The sequence below is a fragment of the Carlito syrichta genome, unplaced genomic scaffold, assembly GCF_000164805.1.
Source record: "Carlito syrichta isolate Samal-C Ts95f unplaced genomic scaffold, Tarsius_syrichta-2.0.1 Scaffold302431, whole genome shotgun sequence".
Classification (NCBI taxonomy): Eukaryota; Metazoa; Chordata; class Mammalia; order Primates; family Tarsiidae; genus Carlito; species Carlito syrichta.
Window position 1 is genome coordinate 306,382 of NW_007246527.1, and position 25,903 is coordinate 332,284.

Genomic DNA, 25,903 nt, shown 5'->3' on the forward strand with positions numbered 1-25,903 from the left:
TAAGAGCCTGTGGGACTACCCAGGCTGTAGAGATCTCAGGTGGAGAACAAGAAGATGCAATCTGGTACTGCACCATCTTTGCTCCTGCATCTAACTGGAAAGACTCCCTGGAGGATGCCTGTGTGAACAAGAGACAACAGGAAGCCTGATTATTCAGTCAGACAGAAACAGCACTCGTAGCTAAAAGGAGAAAAAAAGACTTGATGCATATTTGGAACTCAAAGGTTCATCTGGGAGAAGAAACAAGAACATATTGGAGAAAAAAAATAGGACAATATCCTAGCAGAGGGCAAAGATATTTGGTTTACATTTCTATATTTTCCCATAAGTTTTAAAACAATGGCAGAAAGCCTCTATAATGTAATACTTCCTCTGTAAATATCAGACATTTCTTGATTTATTATGTAAATGAGACTGTGCTGGGTGTCACAGGGGAGGTGATTACAATATATACTTTGAAGGGTACTGTGGTCATAGCCTCCAGGTGGACTGAAAGGATCCCAGACCACCCTTGTGGAGAACAAGAAATAGGGAGAGAGGTGGGGGTGGGGAGAAGAGACGGTAGGATGCTACTCCGGGGATTCTCTCCTCAGTGAAAAGAGAATACCGGAAAATATCAAAACAAACTCCCAGCCTCTAGATGTATGACTGGCTGAGAAGACACTGCTCAAGGTTCATCTGTACAGACTAACATCCTCTCACGAAACAAGCTTCACTCATTTGTACACATGCATCGTTTTCAGTCGAAGATAGGCTGAAACATGGATCTCCAAGTTTCACGAAAATCCCAATCATTTCCAAGATGTGATGCAGGGAAAATCAGAGCAGCTCCCACAAGGGCAACAGTTGGGGAGGAAACAGGCCAGCACCTGCAGCAGTCAAAAATCCAACACAACACACTTGTTAAATAGCTCCCATTGAATGCTGGAATGTGGCACTTTAGAGTAGGAAAAGTGGAAGGTGAGTGGGTGGCTCCCAGGGCAGACAAGGGCATTCTGCGCACCTTGGCTGGCATCTTTGCTATCCTGGTGACCTCCCACACAGGTGGGAATGGCCTGTTAAAGTGAGGCCTACTTCTGCTCATTAGAGGCCCACATTACAGTTTATTACTGACCCAGTGCCTCTCATCAACCTGCGTTTTCATGACTTGGAAGAACACTTTTTAACCTGGGATGGTATGCGATTTTGGGTGTTGTTTTTGTTTCTGTGTGTATTTTTGTTTGTTTGTTTTTTGAAACAGGGTCTCACTCTGTCATCTAGCCTGCAGTAGTGTGGCACCATCACAGCTCACCACAGCCTTGAATTCCTGAGCTCAGGACATCCTTTTGCCTCAGTCTCCCAAGTAGCTGGGACTACAGGTACACACCATCATACCCGGCTGACTGTTTTGTGGAGATGAGGTCTCTATGTTCTTCAGGCTGGTCTTGCACTCCTGGGCTCAAGTGAAGCGCCCTCCTTGGCTTCTCAAAGTGCTAGGATTATAGACATGAGCCACCGCGCCTGGCAGGTGTCCTGTTTCATAAAGATACAGGCTCAATACCAAGCTCAATACTACACCTTCACTTAAGAGTCACTTGTGAGCACATGTTCCCATAAAGACTCATTCAGGAAGGTAATACAATGACAACAAGTAACAGAAAAAAGGGTTATTACTACTATGGTTAAAATTTGCATAAATCTCCAATTTTTAAATTACGAATTTATAGACTTTTTTAAATGATAAAAGACTCACCTATTTTTTTCATAAATCCACTGACACAATTTTTTTTCCCAAATAATGTTCACTTCGCTCTAGCATTTTCTTATGTATGTGAACTTCTACCAGGCCCACCATGTGGGATGATCAACCCTGCTGTGGTAGCCAACTGGATACTCACCAAGACTGTGCTTTGTCTTCATCCATGAATATGGTATGATTATACTCCTCCCCCTTGAAGCTAAATACGACCATGCCACTTAACTCTGGTCAGTGAGATATGAGTGAACATATACCATTTCATCTAGAACTCGTTAAGAGTGCCTGCAGAATTTGCCACAATTCCTTCCCCAGGCCGTGGTCACTGGCAACACTGCAGACGGCAGCAGCCCATCAGCTTGGGAGCCTGAGTGGGGACAGTATAGCACAGAGTCCCCTGCCAACTCCAGTGAGCCCCTAGTAAGAAACAAGAAATAAGCCTCTGATCTATTATACCTCTGAAAATTTGGGGCTATTTGTCATCACTACATATCCTGATTGATACAGTCATTTTATAGATAAGAAAGCAGACTCAATATGGAGTGACTGATTTATTGATTGCAACTCAGGTGACAAAAAACCCTCTGATTCCTGTTTCTGCCACGAAAGAGAAACTGCAGTAGCCACAATCTTTTCCCTTCAACTTCTTCCTCTCTCAGTGCCCTGACCTGTGAACTTATCTCCTTCTCACTGTCTAAGGATCTCAGGTGGTACTTTGGTCTTGTCCAGCGAACTCCAAGAAACATGAATATCAAGCTTTACAACACCAAACGAGAGCTAGGAGAGCCCACACAGTTCTCCCCTCAACCCCTTGGGAGGATAGAAACAGAAAAGGAGACACAAGGAAGTGTAAAACAGGGGAATTTGAAGTCTTTCCGGCTTCCGCCAAGCCAGTTTTAGCTATCAAAGTAAATGCTTCAGCAACAACTTAGTCAGCAGCCTCTGGGACCTTCTAGCAGCTTTTTAGCAAAATGTACAAGTCGGGGATTATTTTTTTTTCTACTATACAGAAACACCTCATACAATTTAAGCTGAACAAAATTTAAAAATCATCTCAAACAACAGGCTCCTGCTTTCTTTTGATCATGATAGGTAACTCCATCTAGGGTTCTCCCTCCTCCCAGCCCATATTCAACTTGTGGCCAGCCACAGTGCAACACAGCCAGAAAGCCTGTGACTGCAATGCCTTGCCTACCATAAACTTCTGGAGGTCAATATCATCAGGAGTCTAGATTTCTCTTGCAACTCCAGACTTTCAGTTGGAGAGGAAAAGAAAAAGATGGAGATTGGATAGGATGAAAGTTTGTGTCAAGATCTTAGCTCTCCTGTCATGCTGATGAAGCAAATTAAAGCTTTATATAAATATTTGCGTCAAGCCACATCCATTGGTCAAATGACCTATGTACAAAAATGTTTAATAAAAACAGGAAACATTATCATCAGAACCACAGAGAATAAAGTTCTTTAGGCCTGTCCCTGCCATTGCTGCAATCCAGGGATAAAGTCATGAGTCAGCCTTGAGATAGACTGCCCTGAGAACTTGAGCCCTTGTTGGAAAAACCCTGTACAACGTGGTGATGCTAAGCAGCTTTATGGTTGTGTTAATGTTCTTCACTGGGTTTTATCTTACTCCACAGAGGCCACTGATCTTTAATCATTGCATTAGTCTCAGCTGTCAAACCTAAGAGCATTATGAGCTGGATTCTTGAAAAATGCAATGCCATCATTAATTTGTTAACCCTCTCAACCATCCAGTGAAGGGAGTTGGTACTAGACCCTTTTAAAATATGCTAACAAGTGATGTTACATTCTCAGGGTCACATTGGATTGGTCACAACTAATGCTACTTGGGGTATTAATGTCCTCACTCTAAATTCTTGCCCAGGCTCGCCCTTAAGGGGAAGGTAGGGGAAACCAAGCCAGCCAAAGAGGCATAGCACAAATGGAAATTCCACAAAGGAGCAACATAGGTAGAGCAGTTTACCAAAGAAGAGAATAAACAAATAGGAAAGGAATGAAGTGGGGGGTGATTTCAACAAAGAAAACACATGCAAACTACATCTTTACGTTATCTCAGAAAGCAAGAGAAAGATACAAGAAAACACTCTCTGTTTCATTTAATGAAACTGTGTATGTTCTCTTCCTGAAAGCCAAGAGGTAGAAAATTCAGGAGACTTGCTTTCCAAAGATAGAGACCTTAGAAATAGAAAGTGGCCTATACTATTGCTCACCAATTTCAAAGGGGCTTAAGCTTGTTTGATATATCTTCTCCTGTAGAACTTTAAAAATGCAGTAAGTTAATTTAAAATAATTGTTGGGGTTGGGTGTGGTGGCTCATGCCTGTAATCCCAGCATTGTGGGAGGTCAAGGTGGAAGGATTGTTTGAGCCCAGGAGTTCGAGATCAGCCTAGGAAACATAGTGAGACTTTGTCTCTGCAAAAATTTCAAAAAATTAGCTGAGTGTGGTGGTGCACACCTGTAGTCACGGCTACTCAGGAGGCTGAGAACAAAGGCTCACGTGAGCCTAGGAGGTTGAGGCTGCAGTGAGCCATGATCGCTATGGCCTGGGCGACAGAGTGAAATCCCAACTCAAATAAATAAATAAATGAATAAACAAAACAACTGTTGGTACTAAATAAATAGAAAATATGCCAAAGGCATCTAATCAAGACTGTATATGATCTTAGTCAGTTTCCCACAACCTCGGTCTCCACCAGGCTATGGAGTGTTTGTGCAAATGCATGCGTATGTATACCTGTTTAATTTGTGAGAGTGTTGTCTTCAGTCAGTAAGTTTATAGCAACTTATTACCCAACAATAGGAAATCAATACAGAAGCATTTTGTCTTCCTCACCATACCAATACTGGCCTCTTCCCTTCCTATCACGAGTCTCAAAACTCCACCTGCACATTGATGTCATGACCACATACAAAGTATCTTTTTTATTCAACCAGTTCCAGTGTCGCCATTAAGAGTTACTCAACAGAAGCTGAAACTCTTTTGACAATGTCTGAACATAACCATCATTTACATTTTAGTTTAATCTTAGCACTATAATATTTAGAGAGCTGGTAAAACTTACTACAGCCACAGAATATAAATTTACATGTGAATTTGCTTTTCCACAATCTGGGAAAGTCTCAAACACAAATCATTTACCAAGGCATAAAACACAGAAAGTATGGCACAGTCATTTCATTGTTCTTATTTTTTTCTTGCATAAAACTCATCCTTATAAAGATATGAGATGGTAAGTCTGACTTTTTTTTCACATTCTCTTTCTTAGGTTCTAGTCTATGACTGGAAAGACTTCTCCAGTCAGAAGAGCTGAGTAATTTTTGAAACTATTTAGTGTAAGAAAGCAAATAAGAGAGTTAATATATGGTTTTATGATGTGATCATTATGATCAGGGGTAAAATAAGTCATCAAAAGTTCTTACATAACAATGGTTTAACCATAAGTAAGACAAAAAGGAGTTGAATCAACCCCTGACAGCTTGGCAAGAGAAAAAGTTTTCCATTATTCTTTTATCAAACTCTATATAAGCTACATTTGTAGGCTTACATTCCTTATTTTTAACTTTTTTTTTTTTGAGTTGGAGTCTCACTCTGTCACCCCGACTGGAGTGCGGTGGCCACTTCCGGCCACCACAGCCTCGACCTGCTGGGCTCCGGCAATCCTTCCACTCAGCCTTCTAAGTAGCTGGAACTACACGCGTGCGCTACTACGCCCAGCTAATTTTTGATTTATTGTAGAGATGAGGTCTCGCCAAGTTGCCCAGGCGGGTCTCAAACCCATGGACCCAGGCAACCCACTCAGCTTGGCCTCCCAAAGCACGTGATTACAGGCTGAGCCACCAAGTCCAGCCTATTTTTAACTTTTTAATTATTTTTTTCATCAAGGCTGAAATGCAGTGGCACAATGATGGCTCACTGCAGCCTTAACCTCCTGGGCTAAGGTGATCCTTCCACTTCAGCCTCCCAAGTATCTGGGACTACAGGCATGCACCGCCACTTCTAAGTTTTTATTTTTATCTTTTTGTAGAAATGAGGTCTTGCTATGTTGCCTAGGCTGGTCTTGAACTCCTGGGCTCAAGCAATCCCCCCGTCTCATTCTCCCAAAGTGCTGGGATCATAGGCATGATCCACACACCTGGTGGCTTACATTTTAATAAATACCTTTCTAATCACCTTTTAAAAATCAAGACTGGGCTGGTCGCTGTGGCTCAAGCCTATAATCCCAGCACTTTGGGAGGCTGAGGCGAGAGGCTGAGCCCACGGGTTCGAGATCAGTCTGGGCAACATAGTGAGACCTTGTCTCTACAATGAATAAAAAAATTGGCTGGGTGTGGTAGTACATGCCTATAGTTCCAGCTACTCGGAAGGCTGAGGTGGAAGGATCGCCTGAGTCCAGCAGGTCAAGGCTGTGGTAGCCGGGAGCATGCCACTGCGTGCCAGCCTGGGTGACAGAGTGAGACTCCAACTCAAAAAAAAAAATCAAAGACTGTGGTACATACCAGCTTCCAATTAAAAGTAATTACAATTTTCTTTCTTTTAAAAAAAATTCTCACCAACAAGAACTAGCAACAATGGTTGGCTTTGAATCCATGTAAATTAAAAAACCGTCACTTGAAACCATTTCATTTTTTTAAAAAAGGCACAAAAATAACTACTGTCTCTTAAAAAAATGTATGAAACAAAAAACATTTTAAAAAGCTTCAATTCACTAGAGACCACCAATGAAACATTCTGATGCTGTCTTTCCAGTTTTTCAATCACTATTTTTTTGATTTTTATAATCAGAAGGAAAATAATTTAAATATAATTTTCATCTAAGTAATAGTGGACTTTTTTTTTGTCATGTACAACACCCTCTAGTGAGAACAGAGCACCTGCTGAGCTATTCATTTGATCCTGGGTAATCAAGTCCATCTCCCTTGGTTGCCTGTCAAATGCAGACACGGATGATCTTAAATACAAAGGGTCTTTCCCTCCTACTCAAACAGTCTTGATTATGAGATATGAAAGTTTTCAAAAATTTTCCATAGGTAATTCTGGAAGGTTGGCTATAGCAGCCTGGATTATAAATTTCTCTGAATTTCCACATAAAAATAAACACAGCACCTACACAGCAAAACCAAAGGCGTGGAGACACAGCATCCCACTGAATAATAAAATACAAAAGCAGGTAAGGGCAAACCAATACCATCCATGAGATCTGAGTGGCATCTGCATGGACAAAATCAGAGGCAAACAGCAAGACTGATATATTTGAGAACTGGAAACCTCCCACACAACCAAGAGGTATTCACAGGAAAGTGAAGACAGCCAACTGGAGAACAGTAGCTAAAACTAGGAGGCATTTTGCCTGATATGAGAGTGAGTGAGCTTGCCCATGAGCCTGCAGTAAGATCTAAACAGGCTAAAACTGTCTGGTCCCTGTGAACCTTCAAGACTGCTCCAAGGGCTTTCTTAAACAGGAACAACTGCTAGAAAAGTCAAAAGAGACAAAGGAAAGAAAAGATCCAGATAAAAGTGGGAAAGAGAAACAGAACCAGGAAGTATCAGAAAGCAGGGTGCTATATTTTTTGACTATTTAAAAAACAACAGAAGGCAAGTGCAGTGGCTCATGATCCCAGAACTTTGAGAGGCAGAGGTGAGAAGGATTGTCTTAGCCCAGGTGCTTGAGACCAGCCTGAGCAACTAGGTGAGACCTTGTTTCTACAATAAATCAAAAAATTAGCTGGGCATGGTAGAATGTACCTGTAGTTCCAACTACTTGGAAGGCTGAGGCAGAAGGATCACCTGAGTCCAACAGGTAGAGGCTGTAGTGGTCATAAGCATACCACTGCACTCTAGCCTGGGCAACAGAGTGAGACTCGGACAAAAAAAAAAAGGAAACAACAGAAGGCTAAGCTCTGAACCAAAAAGCCATCTCAAACCCTGCCTCCTAAAAATTTAAGAAAACTATTTTTCACACAAAAATAAAAAATATGACTGGGCATGATGGCTCATGTCTATAATCCCAGCACTTTGTGAGGCTGAGGTGGGAGGATCGCTTAAGGCCAGGAGATCGAGACCAGCCTGGTCAACATAGCAAGATCCCGTTCCTTAAAAAAAAAAAAAAAAAAAAATTAGCCGGTTGTGGTGGTGTGCACCTGCAGCCCTAGATATTCAAGAGGCTGAGGTGGGAGGATTGCTTGAGCATGGGAATTTAAGGTTCCAGTGAGCTATGATCTGCTACTGTACTTCAGCCTGGGCAACAGAGCGAGACCCTGTATCTCTAAAAACAAAAACAGAAAACAAATAAAACGAAACTCCCCAAACAGCCTGCTATTTTGAAATAAACTGAAAGACATGAGACATAAAAGAACATAATTAGGAATTTGAAAAATTCAGAAGTAAGGTAATAGAATACAGAAAAGGATTAAAAATGCATTTTACTAATAAAAATAAATTTGAAAGGACAAAAAGTGTATTTCAGAAATGAAGATTACAAGGCACAAAAGAGTAACTAAAAACATAATTCCCCAAGAGAAACAAAAGATGGAAAAAAAATTTAAAAGGGGAGATAAATAAAGGATCGAAAATAGTGACAAATATTTAAGATAGGTAAAGATGACTTACCATACAAATAAGTCCTTGAAAAATCAAAGCAAGAGAACAAAAATAATATTCAACAATGAAATTTTTAAAACTTCCCTGAAATTAAAAAAATATTTCAAAATATAATCAAAAAAATACAAGCAAACCCAAGACTATCAAACTAGAATGATTAAGACTTACTCTAGTAAAATGACCAGACAGAGAGAAAGAAAAGGAAGAAGAGACAAAAGAAAAGAAAAATCCTTTGACTATCTAGAGTAAGCAAGTGTCTTATAAAGGAGAGAAAGTGAGATTATCATCACACTTTGACAGCACCACTCTCTGCAGAAAAAAATAAAGCAATATATTCAAGGAAAGAAAAGATGAGCCAAGCATTTTATAGCTAGCAAAATGCCTTTCAAGTATGAAGGACACAGATACACTGTTATTAACATGCAAGAACTTGGGGAAATTATTCCCATGAGTCCTTTCTGAGGACTCTACTAGAAAATAAGCTTCAGGGGGAAAAATTAATTACAAATGAAGCGACACTGACATATGAGCCATGGTGAACATATATTTATTTGTAGAGGACCACACGATGACCAGAAGGCAGAGTGTTCACAACTCAATGGCCATATGGCTAGGCAGTACTGATATAGGTCAACTGTGACAAGCTGAGAGAATGAGGAGAACATCGTGGAAAAAGAATTTTTTAAACTTTTCTCAGTAACTACATTGGTTATGGTAGTATTAATACTATTTTTCTGAGACTGTATATAATGTAGGACAGAGCAAATGACTGATTATGGAATATTCCAATTCTATAATCCCTTGTAACCCTGAGAACCAGGATATTTTTAGTGTGAAAGAAAGGAGATATAGATGAAATAGAGACTTTAAGTAAAAATACCCTGTAATCTGAATTTGAATTGATGGTATTGGTATAAGTTCCTAGGGTATTTTATCTTAAATTTTACACACATCTTAAATGTTATGCATACATACCTATGTACATAAGTAAATAAATAATTTCCTGGCTCTGCCTACAAAAGAGGTCTAAAAACAACGAACAACCTAGAAGCAATGAGCATCCTTAGTATCCAGATTGTGGTCCTGAAATATCATCCTCGGCTAAGAAAACTACAGCTACTTGGAGAATGGCTCATTCCAGGTTTGAGGCAAGATACTACAGGAGCCAGGAATAACTACTAACCTTACATCAAAAGAATCAGGAGCCAACCCGAAGAAGCTCTCGTGGACTACAGATAGTATAACTTGTCTCTTTTTTTTTTTGAGTTGGAGTCTCATTCTGTTGCCCAGACTGGAGTGCAGTGGCCGCTCCCGGCCACCGCAGCCTCGACCTGCTGGGCTCTGGCGATCCTTCCGCCTCAGCCTTCCAAGTAGCTGGAACTACAGGCGCGTGCTACCATGCCCGGCTAATTTTTTTGATTTATTGTAGAGATGAGGTCTCGCTGCCCAGGCGGGACTCGAACCCACGGGCTCAGGCAATCCACTCACCTCAGCCTCCCAAAGGCATGGGATTACAGGCTGAGCCACTGAGCCTGGCTCATAACTTGTTTCTATAAGGAAAGTAATTATAACGGACTGAACCCAAATATGTTTAAACATATAAATTCATAATAAGATATCTAAAAAATAAGTGGACACATTCAGAGGATCCTAGGAAATCAGCCATTATCTTGAAAAATGTTAAAGAAACACAAAGAACCGAGTCAAGGGTTTATTCAGCTTTTACTCTGTGAACTATAACATTGTTTCAACAAATAGTAGGTGAGGGGAAATGCCTTTATATAAGCACTCTAATTAATAAGTGAGAAACATAACTAAAATATCATGATTTTTAAAGTCCTAATGAAGTAATAAAATTAAGCATTGAGTATCAACAGCTGCTAACATCACAGAAAGATAAACAACTAGGCATTCCATGCCTTCTGGTAAAAAACAAACAAAAAACCTCTTGCCAAAGGGACTGGACATGCCTCTGACTGAGCCTCTGGATCCAGCTGCCAATTTGCAGGGAATACAGGGAGCACAGGAAGGTGGTGACCTGTATCACATGTGTGCAATCAGCAACATCCAGACTGTGGGAAACTGTGGGTCACAAGGCCAGGTTTTTTTTTTTTTAATTTTTAATTTTAAAGATGTGGGGTCCAGTTCGGGGTTAGGTATACAAATGTTCACTATGCAGGTATCCTTGTTGATGAGGTGTGCCCCCTGCCACAGTTTCCCACTACTGCTAATCCTCCCCCACCCTCCCCTGGCAGTGTCCCACTACTGCCAATCCCTTTTTTTTTTTTAAATAAATTCTTTATTTTTTTATTTTTTTATTTTTTTTGAGTTGGAGTCTCAACTCCGTCGCCCAGGCTGGAGTGCAGTGGTACACTCACAGCCACCACAGCCTCGACCTACTGGGCTCAGGTGATCCTTCCATCTCAGTCTCCCAAAGCTGGAGCCACAGTTGTGTGCCACCATGTCTGGCTAATTTTTTTTTTTATTTATCATAGAGATGAGGTCTCACCAAGTTGCCCAGGCTGGTCTTGAACTCGTGAGTTCAGGCAATTCTCTCACCTCAGTCTCTCAACAATTTTTTTTTTTTTTTTTGAGTTGGAATCTCACTTATCGTCCAGGCTGGAGTGCACTGGCACGCTCATGGCCACCACAGCCTTGACCTGCTGGGCTCAGGCTATCCTTCTACCCTAGTTTTCCAAGTAGCTGGAACTACAGACATGTATTACCATGCCTGGCTAATTTTTTGATTTATTGTAGAGATGAGGTTTCACCAAGTTGCCCAGGCTGATCTTGAACTCCTGAGCTCAATCATCTCATCTCAGCCTCCCAAAGTTCTGGGATTACAGGCTTGACCACCATGCCCAGCCTGCCAATCCCTTTCTTATAGTATTACAATAGTTGTTCAATTTCCACTTATGAGTGTGAACACGGTTCTTTGTTTCTGTGATAGATCACTCAGTATTATAGCTCCTGTGACCATCCAAGTGGCTGCAAAGTTCATAATTTTGTCCTTCTTTATGACTGCATAATATTTCATCATGTATATGTACCACATTTTAAAACATCCAGTCCTATTTCAATGGGCAGCATGGTTGGTTCTATGTTTTTGCTGTTGTGAATAATGCTGCAATAAACATGTGTGTGCAGGTATCTTTTTCATAGTCATCTGAGTTCCTCCAGGTATACTCCCAGTAGGGGTATTGTGGGGTTGTATGGAAGGTCAATTTTTAGATCTTTTAGGAATCACCACACTGTTTTCCACAGAAATTGTACTAGTTTACACTGCTACCAACAGTGAAGTGTTCCCTTTTCCCCACATCCTCTCCAGCACCTGGTGTTAATTTTCAGTTATTGATGACGACATGGCTGGGTTTAACATTCAGAAAGCAAACAGAGAATGGAAGAAAAACCCATAGATTCAGAGATTTAAAGCAAATATCCTTTTTTAAATGAGTAAGCCTAAAACGCTACTGTCTAAGCATGCAGACTTGAGTGATAAACTGTAAAGAACAAGAAACATTACTATAAAAATCATGGTAGTGATTACATTTGTGGGAGAGAAAGTGTGAAAACCAGGATGGGATGCAAGGAGGAGATTCTGGGGTGACTGGCAAATTCTATTTCCTGATTTAGGGAGTGGTTGTTAGAGTGTACTATAAACTGAATGCCTGTGTTCCCCCAAATTTACAAGTGGAAGCCTAAAACCCCCAATGTGATGATATTTGGAGGTGGGGTCTTTGGGAGGTAATTAGGTCATGAGGGTGGACCCCTTGCAAATGGGATTAGTGCCCTTAAATGATGAGAATGACTGAGATGATCTTATTCTCTCCATCATATGAGGACACAGTGAGAAGGTGGCCACCTGCAAACCAGGAAGACAGCCCTCACCAGGAACCCAACTGGCGAACATCTTGAGCTTGGTTGGACCTTCAGCCTCCAGAATCATGAGAAATAAATGTTTGCAGTTTAAGTATTTGCCATGGTCTATAGTATTTGCCATAACAGCCGGAGTAGACCAAGACAGAGTATGTGCTCATTAAGCTGTAATTTGTTTTGTAGGAATTTCTATTTCTATGTTTTACCTTAAAAAGTTAAACAAAAATAAACCTTTCTAGCTCCTTACCTGTGCCTTGGCCAATTTCTTTTCCAGAAGGTCTCGCTCCCGTTCTGTTTGCTGCAGACGTTTATTAAGCTCCACTATATCTCCCTTTAGTGATGCCAGGGCTGCCGAATGGAGCTGTGGTGACAAAAAAGAATGTAAGGTTAGACTGCCAGAGACTCAGTTCCTTCTTTTCATACCCTGTGACTAGCACAACCACATTAAAAAGCAAAAACAAAAGCACTATCATCCAAAAGGGACATTTTGAGAATGAAAATAAATGCCATTAATCTCAGGGGGACAACAGACATAAATCAGGTGCGTTATAGGCAAGCTCGGTTATATGCCATTCCAACTGTTATATATGGGCAGTGGGACCCACTTTTGGACGGTATGATCAGGCAAGAGAATGAAACTCCTTCTAATGGCTTTTCCCAGATTACTTAGTGAGGAGGATCTTGAGATCTGGAGTGACGCTGCCTGACTCTCAACATCAGAGTCAAGGAAAAGGCAGAACAAGGTAAGATTTACCTTTGGAAAATGTAGAAGTTTAACGGGGCAATTCATTTTTTTCACAATTCAGTCTTCCAAATTGCAGCACACACGACACACAGACTGACAGACCAACATATGGGAGCTGAGCACTAAGAAAACATCAAGAAAAAAAAAAAGTCTCTCCATAAAGCTGGCCCATTGACTTTCTGGCCAGTTCCTCCTTCCTCGGTGCCCCCCAAAAAGACTGCATTGGCCAGACAGATGCTTCTCACGTGCTACCAGGCCTTCTCTCGGGAGCAGAACCAGAACTCTGACAAACGATTCTGTGGAAAGACAAACCAGGAATCCAACCAAATATCTTTCCCAGTCACGTCTCTCACGTTAACTGGAGTCAGAAAGAATATTCTTCAACAGATTAACAAGGAACCCCATACACTTTCAGAATCTCAACCTGTGTGACTCTCAAGGTCTGAGCTTCAGCTACGCACACACCCCTACCGCACACATGCCTTCTGTGGCTTTTCAAGCAGATGAATGGGACCATTTTGAAGACCTGTTCAACACAGTGATCCCAGAGCAGCACCTTGAAATCTTTGCTCTCCCCCTGGTTCTCATGTGCCCTCAATGCCCATTCTAGGTGGAGATCAGACCACCCCCCACCCCCCGCCCACTGAATTCCAAACTACATTTGGCTGACTGATTGTAGTCAGAGCAAACCCTCCCTTCAAGTTACAGGCTTTTTGTAGTTTTTGCCAAGAAGAATTTAAAGTAAGAAGTGAACAAATAAGTTTGATCTTTAAAGATGGACTAAGGACAATGGTACACAACTCAACTTTGAAGATTCTCATTTCAGGTTTAGTGACTTGCTCTTTCCTGCAAGCTGGCTGATAGGTTTGGGGATGAGTATCAGGTGGAGAGTGGGAAAGGAGGAGACATGGGGCAGGGTGTGGGGGTTTCAAAGCAGTTGCTTTTGTTAGACTCTAACAGCAGCGAATGGGACTTCATCCAATTGCATCGGAGCTACAAACCGACAGATCAATAGCCGATTTGAAATCAGGAACGCTAGAAATTTAAAAAAGTAAATGTCAGGCAATTTGGCAGTATTTGCCTTCTCATGTTCAGCTGGGGCTGCTTAGAAAAGGTCACTGAGTTTCGGATACAAGGTTTTGTGTGATGATTTCTCAGCACAAATACCACAGTGTTCCCATTGCACAATCTTTTCAAGCTTGTTGTGTTTCGATGGGCGAGGTGGTGGCTCACGCCAGTAATCCCACCACTTTGGGAAGCTGAGGTGAGAGGACTGCCTGAGCCCAGGGGTTCAAGACCAGTCTGGGCAACTTGGTGAGACCTCGTTTCTACAATAAATCAAAAAATTAGCTGGGTATGGTAGTGTGAGCTGTAGTTCCAGCTACTTGGAAGGTTGAGGCAGAAGAATCACATACGTCTAGCAGGTCAAGGTTGTGGTAGCTGTGAGCATACCACTGTACTCCAGCCTGGGCGACAGAGTGAGACTGACTCCACAAAACAAAACAAAAACCATTGTTTTGTTTTATGGCAGAGAGACACCTAAATTCACTCTCTTCATCAGCTGGATTTACCCTTCAGCCTTTGAAGTGTTAATTTGAGGAGTTTCCTTTTGCATCAGACACTGACATATTACACTATTTAATCAAGCCTTGGGAGAAGACCAGATATCTTACCTTTGGTGAGAAGGATAAAATACATGGAGAGCTGGAAGTTCTTTAAGACACGCACAAGTAAAAACAAGGACCCTGATCCTGTGAGCCTAGACTTACTTTCTGCCTCATGACATTGCCCTTACTGTGGGGGAAAGGGCTGCCTGAAGGCATGGGGAGGGGGAAGCTAAGAGAGACCACTGTACGCCCCCATGGCCTTGATGACCTAGGCCAGATGGAGAGAGAGTCTAAGTAGGTATTTCCATCATACACTTGGGAGAGGAATCCAAGATGGGTCATTGCCATGGGGGAGGGCACTGGGCTTGGAGTTAAGAACACTGACCCACCAAGCACTCCAGATCGCCAAGAACAGCCCAGGAGTATCTCTTCATGTCTCTGGATGGAGGGTGTCTATCCATTAAATGAGAACATACTCTTTGAGAACGTCATGAATGTGATGGACCCTTCTTCTAGAGAAGAGTAGAAATTTGTGGTACACACACATTTTCCACTCAAGTGTGGTGATGACACACTCTGGAATCTAACCATGAACCCCCAAATAATACTCATCTGGACTAGATGTCAGCTGTGTAACCCCACATAAGTGTTGAAGACCATGTCATGTGCTATAATCACAGATGTCTGAGTGGAGAAAAGATTCTTGGGATCTGATGTCCCCATTTCATAACTGCAGGTAAGGATCTGAAATCCAGAGACTGTCTTGCTTCTCAAAGTCAGGTGACAGACAGCAAGGCCATAGCACCTTTTTCATGCTATGCACTATTGTATGCAATGGTTAATTTTCCATTTTTTAAAAACCTGGATGAGAATTTTACTTAAAATATCTCCTCTGATTATAAAAGTAATGAAAATGTGACAGAAAAATAAAAAGAAAAGAATAGTCTTGCCAGGCACAGTGGCTCAAGCCTGCGATCCCAGCACTTTGGGAGGCTGAGGTGAGAGGATTGCCTGAGCCCAGGAGTTCGAGACCAGCCTAGGCAACTTGGTGAGACCTCACCTCTACAAGAAATAAAAAAATTAGCCGGGCATGTGACATGAGCCTATGGTTCCAGCTACTTGGGAGGCTGAGGCAGAAGGATCACCTGAGCTTAGCAGGTTGAGGCTGCAGTAGCTGTGGTCATGCCACTACACTCCAGCCTGGGCAACAGAGTGAGACTCCGACTCAAAAGAAAAAAAAAATCTTATGTTTCAGTGGTGGGCTCTGGGTGTCTTCAGACTTTTTTGGGATACTTTGTATTTGATAAGCAATTTTTCCTAAGAGAAAGAAGTTATTTTTATAAGAAAGAAACAGTAAAATAGAGTTAAATGATTATCTTCTGGGTATATAGGCTGTCACATAGAAATTGTAAAGGGTAATTTTGCTCTTCTACTTCACGTTCTCTGTCTACCAGCTCTACTGATGGAATGTAAAATAAAATATGTGACTTCGCTGTTGTCGATCATTGCTCAGCAGAGGCTACAAGCATGGAGAGCAGGGCTAGAGTGGGGAAAGAAGTCACCAACAAGCCGTACGCCACACTGCTTAGAATCAGCTGACAGATCACCCCCTGACCTTCTGAGGGCCAAGCAGGAGATGAGTGGAGCTCCCACCACAAAACTGAGTGCTGGACACTCAATTCCCATGAGTTTGAGCACAATGTCTCTCCTTGTTCTACCTTATCACTCAGTAACCAAAAGCTAGCCTGATCTCCCTTTTGGGGGTTTCAGAGCTAGTATCCCTGCAAATTCAAAAGCAAAAGTGTTTGAGAATGACGCTCCAAGTAGTATATGAAGGAACTCGTGTAGTTGTGTCTAGGCAAATATGGAAAAATATGAGGGGACCCTCCCCCAAAATGAAATTTATAAAAAATTGTGTGTTTAACCTTACATGTTTAAATTGCAGTCACCTTCAATGTACTCTTCATTTGATGCAATGCACCTATCGAGTTGCTTCTTCCACTGTTCAAAACAGTTTTGAACTCATCAATTTTGATGCCTTGTGGTGCTTCTGCTGGTTTTTGTTTTACCTCTTCATATCGGCAAAATGTTTCCCTTTAAGGGCTTCTTTCATCAAGGGAAACAAACAAAAGTCATTTGGGGCAAGATCAGGTGAACAGGAAGGGCGGGGCACCAGATCTTGCCTTATTTTTGGTCAGAAACTGCTGAACACTTAGCACCGTAAGGGCAGGTATGCCAGTAAATCACCCATCATGAAATGGGCAAAGGTGTTGAAAGAATCTCCAAAAAAAATTCACAGAATGGCTGGGCTCAGTGGCTCAGCCTGTAATCCCAGTGCTTTGGGAGACGGAGGCGAGTAGATTGCCTGTGCCCACAGGTTTGGGACCCACCTGGGCAACTTGGTGAGACCTCATCTCTACAATAAATCAAAAATTAGCCAGGCATAGTAGTGCACGCCTATAGTTCCAGCTCCTTGGAAGGCTGAGGCGAAAGGATCACCGGAGCCCAGCAGGTCGAAGCTGTAGTGGCCGGTGTGCTACTGCACTCCAGTCTGGGTGACAGAGTGAGACCCCAACTGAAAAAACAAAAACCAAAACAAAACAAAACAAAAATTCACTGAATTTGAATGCAGCCTCTCACAACAACTCTAGCTGGTATATTGATGCCAATGGGTTCCTAGAACACTTACTTAGTGGGGGAAACCTGTACTACAAGGTGCCCACCCTCCAAAAGATAATTCTGGTTTTTTGGGGGTCTCCTCATTGTAAGTAGTATAGAGTTCCTTCTGGGAGACCCTCTTGGGTAACTTGGCGAGACCTCATCTCTACAATAAATCAAAAAATTAGCCGGGTGTGGTAGCGCGTGCTTGTAGTTCCAGCTACTTGGAAGGCTGAGGCGGAAGAATCGCCGGAGCCCGGCAGGTCGAGGCTGCGGTGGCTGGGAGCAACCACGGCACTCTAGTCTGGGCGACAGAGTGAGACTCCAACTCAAAAAAAAAAATTTTTTTTTTATTTTTATATTTTGTGTTTATTTTTATTTTTTTGAGTCAGAGTCTCACTCTGTCACCCAGGTTGGAATGCAGTGGCACAACCATGGCTCACAGTAGTGTTGACCTACTGAGCTCCGGCGATCCTTCTGCCTCAGCCTCTCAACTAGCCAGGACTATAGGAATGTGCCACCACACCTGGGTAATTTTTAAAATTTTTTGTAGAGACAAGGTCTCATTGTTGCCGAGGCTGATCTCAAACTCCTAGGCTCAAACAATCCTCCTACTTCAATCTCTCAAAGTGCTGGGATTATAGGTGTGAGCCACCATGCCTGATCTAAAAAACGTTTTTTTATTGATACATAATAATTATAAATATTTATGGGGTACATGTGAAATATATTTTGATATGTGCATATATTGTGTAATGATTAAATCAGGGTATTTAAGATATCCATCCTCAAACATTTGTCATTTGTTTGTGGAGACTATTTTAAATCTTCTTTTCTAACTAATCTGAAATACACAATAAATTATTGTTAACTAAAGTCTGTACTATAAAAAAACTAGGACCTATTTCTTGATGGCCGTATGTTTGTAACCATTAATCAAACTCTCTTCATCTCCTCCATACTGTACATACACACACCCTTCCCAGAGAGACATCCAGATGAGTAAAACATTCCTGTCCTGGAGAAGCTTATTGACTGGTGGCTCTCAGTACAGGACTCAGACAGAGGCCAGGAGCTGCCTTGCTGGGCTCTGCTGTAGACCCAAGACTTATCTTAAGAAGCTGACGGCCAAGGATAGTAATTCTCTGTGAAATTTTCACATGAGACCTAATCAAGGCTGGATGGGACCTTGACAAATCTGGGTCTAGTGTGTGAAGGATATAAAGTCATAAAGACCTCACGTTTCTGGAGGTAAAAAAAAAAAAAAAAGGCCCTAATTCCCTAGGCAGTTTTGAGTCCTGTCTCACATTCATATTACAGTGTGTATCCAAATGAAACTAAACCACCTGGACATTTGGCTGCAAGCTAGCTGTCAAAATGGTTGTTATTTTTGGATGAAACATTACTTGAGTAAAACCTCACTGTTCAACTGGCTGTAAGGACAGGCTCACTTAGCCTCTGACAGATAAGGTGTCCAGTCCCCATTCCCTGGGGCTCAGGTGAGAAGTGAGCTGTGCCCTTGTGACAGCCTCTCCCAGTGGTTTCTCCCATGCTAAGTGGATAGATGTCTATCCTGTTACATCTCTGAAGTGTGACAAAAGCCTCATATTTCACAAGATGCCCTTGGAACCCAGTGGCCTGATGCCTCTGATGAGAGCCCCTCCAGGGACATCACTGTGTATTTATGGCTATAAGTGCTTCTCTGTTCTGCTACTACTGGCAGTTAACACAGCAGACACATGCCTGAACCACCCAGTATACATGGGAGACCAGGCAACGTCTCATTCGACCTTCGCCATCAAGCCACAACTCTGTGGCCTAAGGGGACGCTATGATGTGCTAAGGGACAACTACTTTTCCCATGAACCACAGGGGATGCAAACTTGAATCTAGGCTCTCAAACTTTAAATCCACCACTTTATTCAACTTTCTGGGACTCTAGTCAGCTCTTCAAACAGTGCTGTCTTCAAAGGACTCAAAGGCCTTCGTAGCCATGGCTGAAACAGAGGAATGAGTTCACCCTATCCAGACACAGGTACCACCCGGCACCTCATGGTGCTGATGGCAGGGTCAGTCTTCCCTGCTCTGCTGGGACATAAGCTCTTATGGGGTAAACTATGCATGTTCTCTTTCTCCTTCACTTGGTCTTGTGACCTGAGGTGTTTGTGCAAGTTGTACCATTCACTGCTGGGATACCTCCATCTCTTTCCACTAAGCAATGATGGAAATAACATTAGTCCCTCCCTAATTCATAGGAGGTATTTTCCAAGATCCACAGTGGGTGCCTGACACTGCAGACAGTACCACGTCCTATATACACAGTGTTTTTTCCTGTACATGCTCACTGGGATTGTTTTATAAATTAGGCACAATAAGAGATTAATGAGAATAATATGAAATAGAACAATCTTAACAGTATGCCAGCATCACCACTCTTGCAATTTGGGGTTATTCTTTTTTTTTTGAGTTGGAATCTTACTCTGTCACCCAGGCTAGAGTGCAGTGGCCACTCCTGGCCACTGCAGACTTGACCTGCTGGGCTCCAGCAATCCTTCCGCCTCAGCCTTCCAGTAGCTGGAACTACAGGCGTGCACTACCACGCCTGGCTAATTTTTTGATTTATTGTAGAGATGAGGTCTCACCAAGTTGCCCAGGTGGGTCTCGAACACACGGGCTCAGGCAATCCACTCACCTCAGCCTCCCAAAGCACAGGATTACAGGCTGAGCCACCAGCCCGGCTTGGGGTTATTCTTAAGTAAAATGAGGGTTACGTGAAAACAAGTACTGGAATACCGCAACAGTTGATGTGATCACCAGGATGGCTCCTAAGTCTAATGGGCAGGTAGTGTAGACAGCATGAATACATTACACAAAGGGACGGTTCACTTCCAGGGTAGGATGGAGTGGAATGGTGTGGGATTTCATCATACTACTCAGAGTGGCACATGATTTAAAATATATTATTTATTTCTGAAATTTCCCATTTTAATATTTTCATGAGTAACTGAAACTGCAGGTAAAGTTGGGGGTGGAGGGGAGCTCCTGTGCTAGTTTGTCCTTCTAACTGAGCTGCTGCCTTCCCAGGTACAATGTACATATAGTTTTTACTTATGTTTTAGTGATGACAACGGCTAGTGCCAACTTCTCTCACCCAGTGCCCTCTTCATTAAAGAGGATGATACAAGTGCAAAGAAACTTTACTGAACACATGTTCTCAGCAGGTTCTGTACCACATTCATCACACATGTTACCAAATTCTATCAGTTGCAGGGTCTTGAAGAAGAAAGCCAATGTCAAATCCCGATGCCAAACTCTGGGTATATTCCTTTTTTTTTTTTTTTGAGCTGGAGTCTCACTCTGTCACCCAGACTGGAGTGCAGTGGCACGCTCCCGGCCACCGCAGCCTCACCCTGCTGGGTTTGGCAATCCTTCTGCCTCAGCCTCCCAAGCAGTTGGAACTACAGGCATGTGCTACCACACTCGGCTAATTTTTGATTGTAGAGATGAGGTCTCGCCAAGTTGCCCAGGCGGGTCTCGAACCCACAAGCTCAGGCAATCCACTCACCTCAGCCTCCCAAAGTGCTGGGATTACAGACTGAGCCACTGAGCCTGGCAACTCTGGGTATATTTCTGAGAAGTCCAGGCCACCAAACAGTAACCATAGACTACTACTAATAGTTACCACTTGCTGAATGCTTATGAGTATCAGGAGCTTAGGTTAAGCATATTACATGCTATATCTCATTTAATTCTCATCACAGTGCTGTGAGTGTTTCTTCCTTCTGTCAAATGAAGAAACCAAGGCACAGAGGTAGAAAACTAATAAGTAGTAGAGGAGATAGTTACACGCAGGCACTCCATGGTCAAATTTTCTTGGTTATGTGCCTCGCTGGATCTCCAACTCAACATGCCACTGTTCTTCCTTGCCAGTAGGACGTGTGAGCACATATGTATCCGTGGGCATGCATGCAGGTGGGTGGGTAGGTGGGAGGATGTGCGGTAGAGGTGAGGTGTGTGCACTGGCAGGGGTGGGGACATGGGAGAAGCAGTCAGTATCTCAGATGGGAGCCCCCATGTGATCTCAGGAGACAGCAGGGAGGTGGCAGGGGAAGCCCTCTAGTGGCAGTGATGAAGCTTGGGGCTCAGCTTGGTGTGAACTGGGGAGACTCTTTACTGTCCTGTGCTTTTTCATTCTTTGTAGAAGGGTTTGCGCCAGATTATCTCCAAGATTTATCTGGTTTTAAGCTTGTAAGCATGTAGGCCTGGCACACTCACCTGCCCAGTCCCTGACCCAAGTCCTGTGATAGTGACTATGCATACTTTATTTGCCTACTTGTCCCCAGAAAGGATCTGGTGAGGCTCAAGCATTCAAGGAAGCTTCACTCTATACAAAAGTGATCAACAAAGATCTTTCTCCTAGAAATGGAAAGAATATACAGACTCAAACATAATCTCAGCACTGGCAAGGGAATTTGAGAACATCTAGTCCAACTCTCTCACTGTAGAGATGAAACTGAGACCTGGAGAAACAAGGTTCTCACATTTAGATTTCCTGGTTCTCTGTCCAGAGACTTCTTCCTCTCCTAATGGTTATCCAAGAGCTTGTGGGTCGTGAATGTAACACATGTCCCAGCTATCCTTGGAGACAGCAAGAGACATCTGCACACAAGAAAGTAGCGTCATTCAGCTTCCCCTCCAAAAGGCTCCACACCCAGGTGCTCTAAAATTCAGATACATAATGAACAAGCTCTCTGGCAAAAGGGTAGTGTTCCCTGCCAGATGGACACCATCAGATCTGTTCAGTGACTTCTAGGACTGGAATATTCTTTATTGCTAGAATTAATTCCAATAAAGGACATCTGCTATGTAGTATTTCAAGAAATGCTGCTCAGCATCTTGAAACTTAGAACTCATTGAACACTATCTATAAGATGACTCACTGCTTGCAAATCACTTTTTGGTGCCCTAGATCAACTCAGAAAGCAGCAGCTTTTCATCTTTCATTTTACCTGGTAATTTCATTGAGAGATCAGTGGCCCCTGAATTACTACCTAAATATCAGATGGAATTCAGTTGTTGAAAACAGCATGCTAAGGCCCCTTCAACATAGCAGCACTAGGATATCATCTACACAAGAAAATGAACCCCATTCACAGGTGCTGACATAAGTGATGGTCCAAGTACTGACTGTGAAAGTGCCACACCATTGTCTCCAGGACCCACTAAAAGCCACTCTTCCTCTTGCCACCAGGAAATGGCTAGGAAGGAGGTGCCCAAGGAGGGCAGGTGTCTAAGAGACAATCTGTGCTGAAGATGATTCTCAATCTCATCCCAACTGCAAACAAAGGCTCCTCTAATAATAAGTCCCATCATCATTTTTATTGGCAGTAATACTAGCTAACATTAGGGCTCATACCTGTCAGCTGCTATACTAAGCATGCAGTGTGCATTTTCTCAACTATTCTTCACATAGCCTTGTGAGGTGGGCATCCCCAATTTAAAGAGATAGGAATTGAGGCTTAGAGGTTAAGTAACTTAAATGGCACTGTTAGAATGAAAACCCAGGTCTCTCTAACCCCAGGGCCTGTTTCATAACCACCATGTCCTATGCTTTGCAACAGAATATCATAGCACTCCTGAGATCCTTGCAAATACTCATGAAACTGCTCGGAAGGTCTCAGAGAACTATTTTTATAAGGGGGAAAACAAAATTGCAGAATTAGCATGGGGAAAAATTCTTTAAAATTTTAACTAATTCTTTAAAATTTCCAACATTAGACCCAGGAAAGAATCAGAGACAAATTAATCTCCAGCTATTTCCATACTCTATAAAGGAAAGTTAAAGAGGAAATTATTGTAGTATAGGTAAGAAAGCCTTTAAAGATATTTCTTTATGTTACTTAAAAAGTACACAGAAGAAAAAGGTATTTTCATTGTTGTACCTTTATAAATTAAAAATTGAAACTATTTTATATTCCATTTAAAAATTTACTATACAAATATTTTAAGACAATAGTAGCTAATGAAAATAAGTTATCAGCATTTTCCACTGATGAAAAACAAATTCTAACTTGTGGTGGTATTTTATTTTCAAAGGAAACCAAAATTACCTGCTTACATAAGGATTTTTGGAAAGAAAGAGACAAAATAAAGACTGCAATAAACTGGCTGCAGCCACTTAAATTTCAAGGTGGGTTGCATCCTAATGACACATCATGAAGGAGATGAAGATGTAACAATTAAATCCAGCTAATCAGAGGACATGAATATTTCAGTACACGCTAAACACTGATGTGATCTCTGAGGTGGAAACTCCCACAGAGAATTATATGAACATGAGTAAAAGAGCTCCCTGACAAGGTCTGCATTGTTCATAAATTTTTATATTGATCCAATTTAGCAGGTATCGAATTCCTCATTCTAAAGAAACCAAGTATCTTTAATGGTAAAACAGTCAATAAACTCAGCAATTCAGAAAAGGTCTAAGGATTTATACAGCAATGGTTGAAGTGCTTTGAAAAGCCCCTATTCCTTACTGAATAAAGGACACTGTTTTTTATTTTATTTGTGTGTGCACAAATACATACACACACACACATATATGTACATTAACACACATATAAACACGTGGACTTCATATACAGCTCAAAGCAAATGCATTCAGACTTAATTAAAGCACAAGAGACAGTCAAGATATTAACTGTTCAGATATTCAATATAATCATTTTTAAGTGCATTCCCAACCTTTTTTTTTTTTTCAACTCCAAGAGACAAGGTCTTGCTCTGTCTCCCAGGCTGGAGTGCAGTGGTGTGATCATAGCTCACTTCTGCCTCCAACTACTGCCTCAAGCTATCCTCCCGCCTTGGCCTCCCAAGTACAGGTATATACTACCATGCCTGGACAATTTTTTGTGGAGATGGGGGTCTCATCATATTGCCAAGGCTGGTTTTGAATTCTTGGCTTCAGGTGATCCTTCTGCCTCAGCCTCCCAAAGTGCTGGGATTGCAGGCCTGACCATTTCACATGCATTATTTTATTTAAAAAAAATCACTTTTAAAATGCTTGATGTCATGGTGTGTTCCATCTCAGGGAAGGCCCAGGTAGGCCCTGGCTTGTCTTGCCTCTCCACAGGGCTGCTGACTGATGGCCATTTATTGCTTGCTGGTACATCTAATCCTAAGTACCAGGAAAGGGTAGAGGAGACACATTTCAAATCTGCTCAGCATGCTTTCCCTGATGGAGCCCTGCTGATGGCCTTGAAGAACAGTGTGTTTAGACAGAGAGAAGAAAAGGTTTTAAGGTCCAAAGGTTTTTTTCCATTCCAAATCACTCTAACCCAGCCAATACTAGTCCCAACATGGATCACTTTGTTCCCAAGAAAAAGAAGAAAACAGGAAAGAGATTAGAGGGAAAGAAAACAAGGAAAACAGATTTAGTGGTTAAGGATACAGGCTTTGTTAAAAAATAAAACACCCGCCAGGCTCGGTGGCTCAGCCTGTAATCCCACGCCTTTGGGAGGTTGAGGTGAGTGGACTGCCTGAGCCCGTGGGTTCAAGACCCGCCTGGGCAGCGAGACCTCATCTCTACAATAAATCAAAAAAATCAGCCAGGCATGGTAGCGCATGCCTGTAATTCCGGCTACTCGGAAGGCTGAGGTGGAAGGATTGCCAGAGCCCAGCAGGTCGAGGCTGTGGTGGCTGGGAACGGCCACTGCACTCCAGTCTGGGCGACAGAGTGAGACTCCAACTCAAAAAAATAAAAATACAATGGGGAGAGGAGAACCTATTCAGTAAATGGTGCTGGGAAAATTGGCTGGCCACATGCAGAAGATTGAAACAGGACCCCTATCTATCCCCATGCACAAAGGTTAACTCCAAATGGATCAGAGACCTAAATGTAAAACCTCAAACCATAAGAACCTTAGAAAAGGAAGGAAATACTCTCATGGAAATCGGAACTGGCATCCAATTTCTGTACAAAACCCGAAACCCACAGGACTTAAGAGAGAAGATATTGTACACCTAACCCTTAACTGTACCCCACAAAACTATAATAAAAATACTGATTAATTTAAAAAAAATAAAAAAAAATAAAAAAAAATAAAGTCTAAAAAGAGAGAAGATAGACAAATGGGACCTTATTAAACTGACAAGCTTCTGCAAAGCCAAAGAAACCATCAAGAGAGCAGGGAGACAGCCCACAGACTGGGAAAAAGTATTTGCCAACTCTAGGTCTGACAAAGGCTTAACATCCTGGATCTACAAGGAACTGAAGCGTACTGAAAAGAAGAAAACAAACAACCCCATTATAAAATGGGCAAAAGACATGAACAGACACTTCACAAAAGAAGACATTCGAGCAGCCAACAAACACATGAAGAAATGCTCAACCTCACTAATCATCAGGGAGATGCAAATCAAAACCACACTGAGATACCACCTAACTCCAGTCAGAATGGCAATTATCAACAACTCAAAAAATAACAGCTGCTGGAGAGGGTGTGGTGAAAAGGGAACACTTCTACACTGTTGGTGGGAGTGTAAACTAGTGCAACCTCTGTGGAAAGCAGTGTGGCGATTCCTAAAAGCTCTAAAAATTGACCGTCCATATGACCCTGCAATCCCCCTACTGGGAATATACCCTGAAGAACACAAATCACTCT

The 25,903-nt window shown here is 42.2% G+C and overlaps 1 protein-coding gene across 1 annotated transcript in view; it reads right to left on the reverse strand.

The window, feature by feature from the left end:
• The window catches only part of MCC (mutated in colorectal cancers), a 295,908-nt gene that overhangs the window by 122,241 nt on the left and 147,764 nt on the right, over positions 1-25,903 (reverse strand). Inside the window, exon 2 of the mRNA XM_008056655.2 lies at positions 12,478-12,591. Coding sequence (XP_008054846.1) covers positions 12,478-12,591 — 114 coding nt within the window. The remainder of the gene's footprint in view (positions 1-12,477; positions 12,592-25,903) is intronic.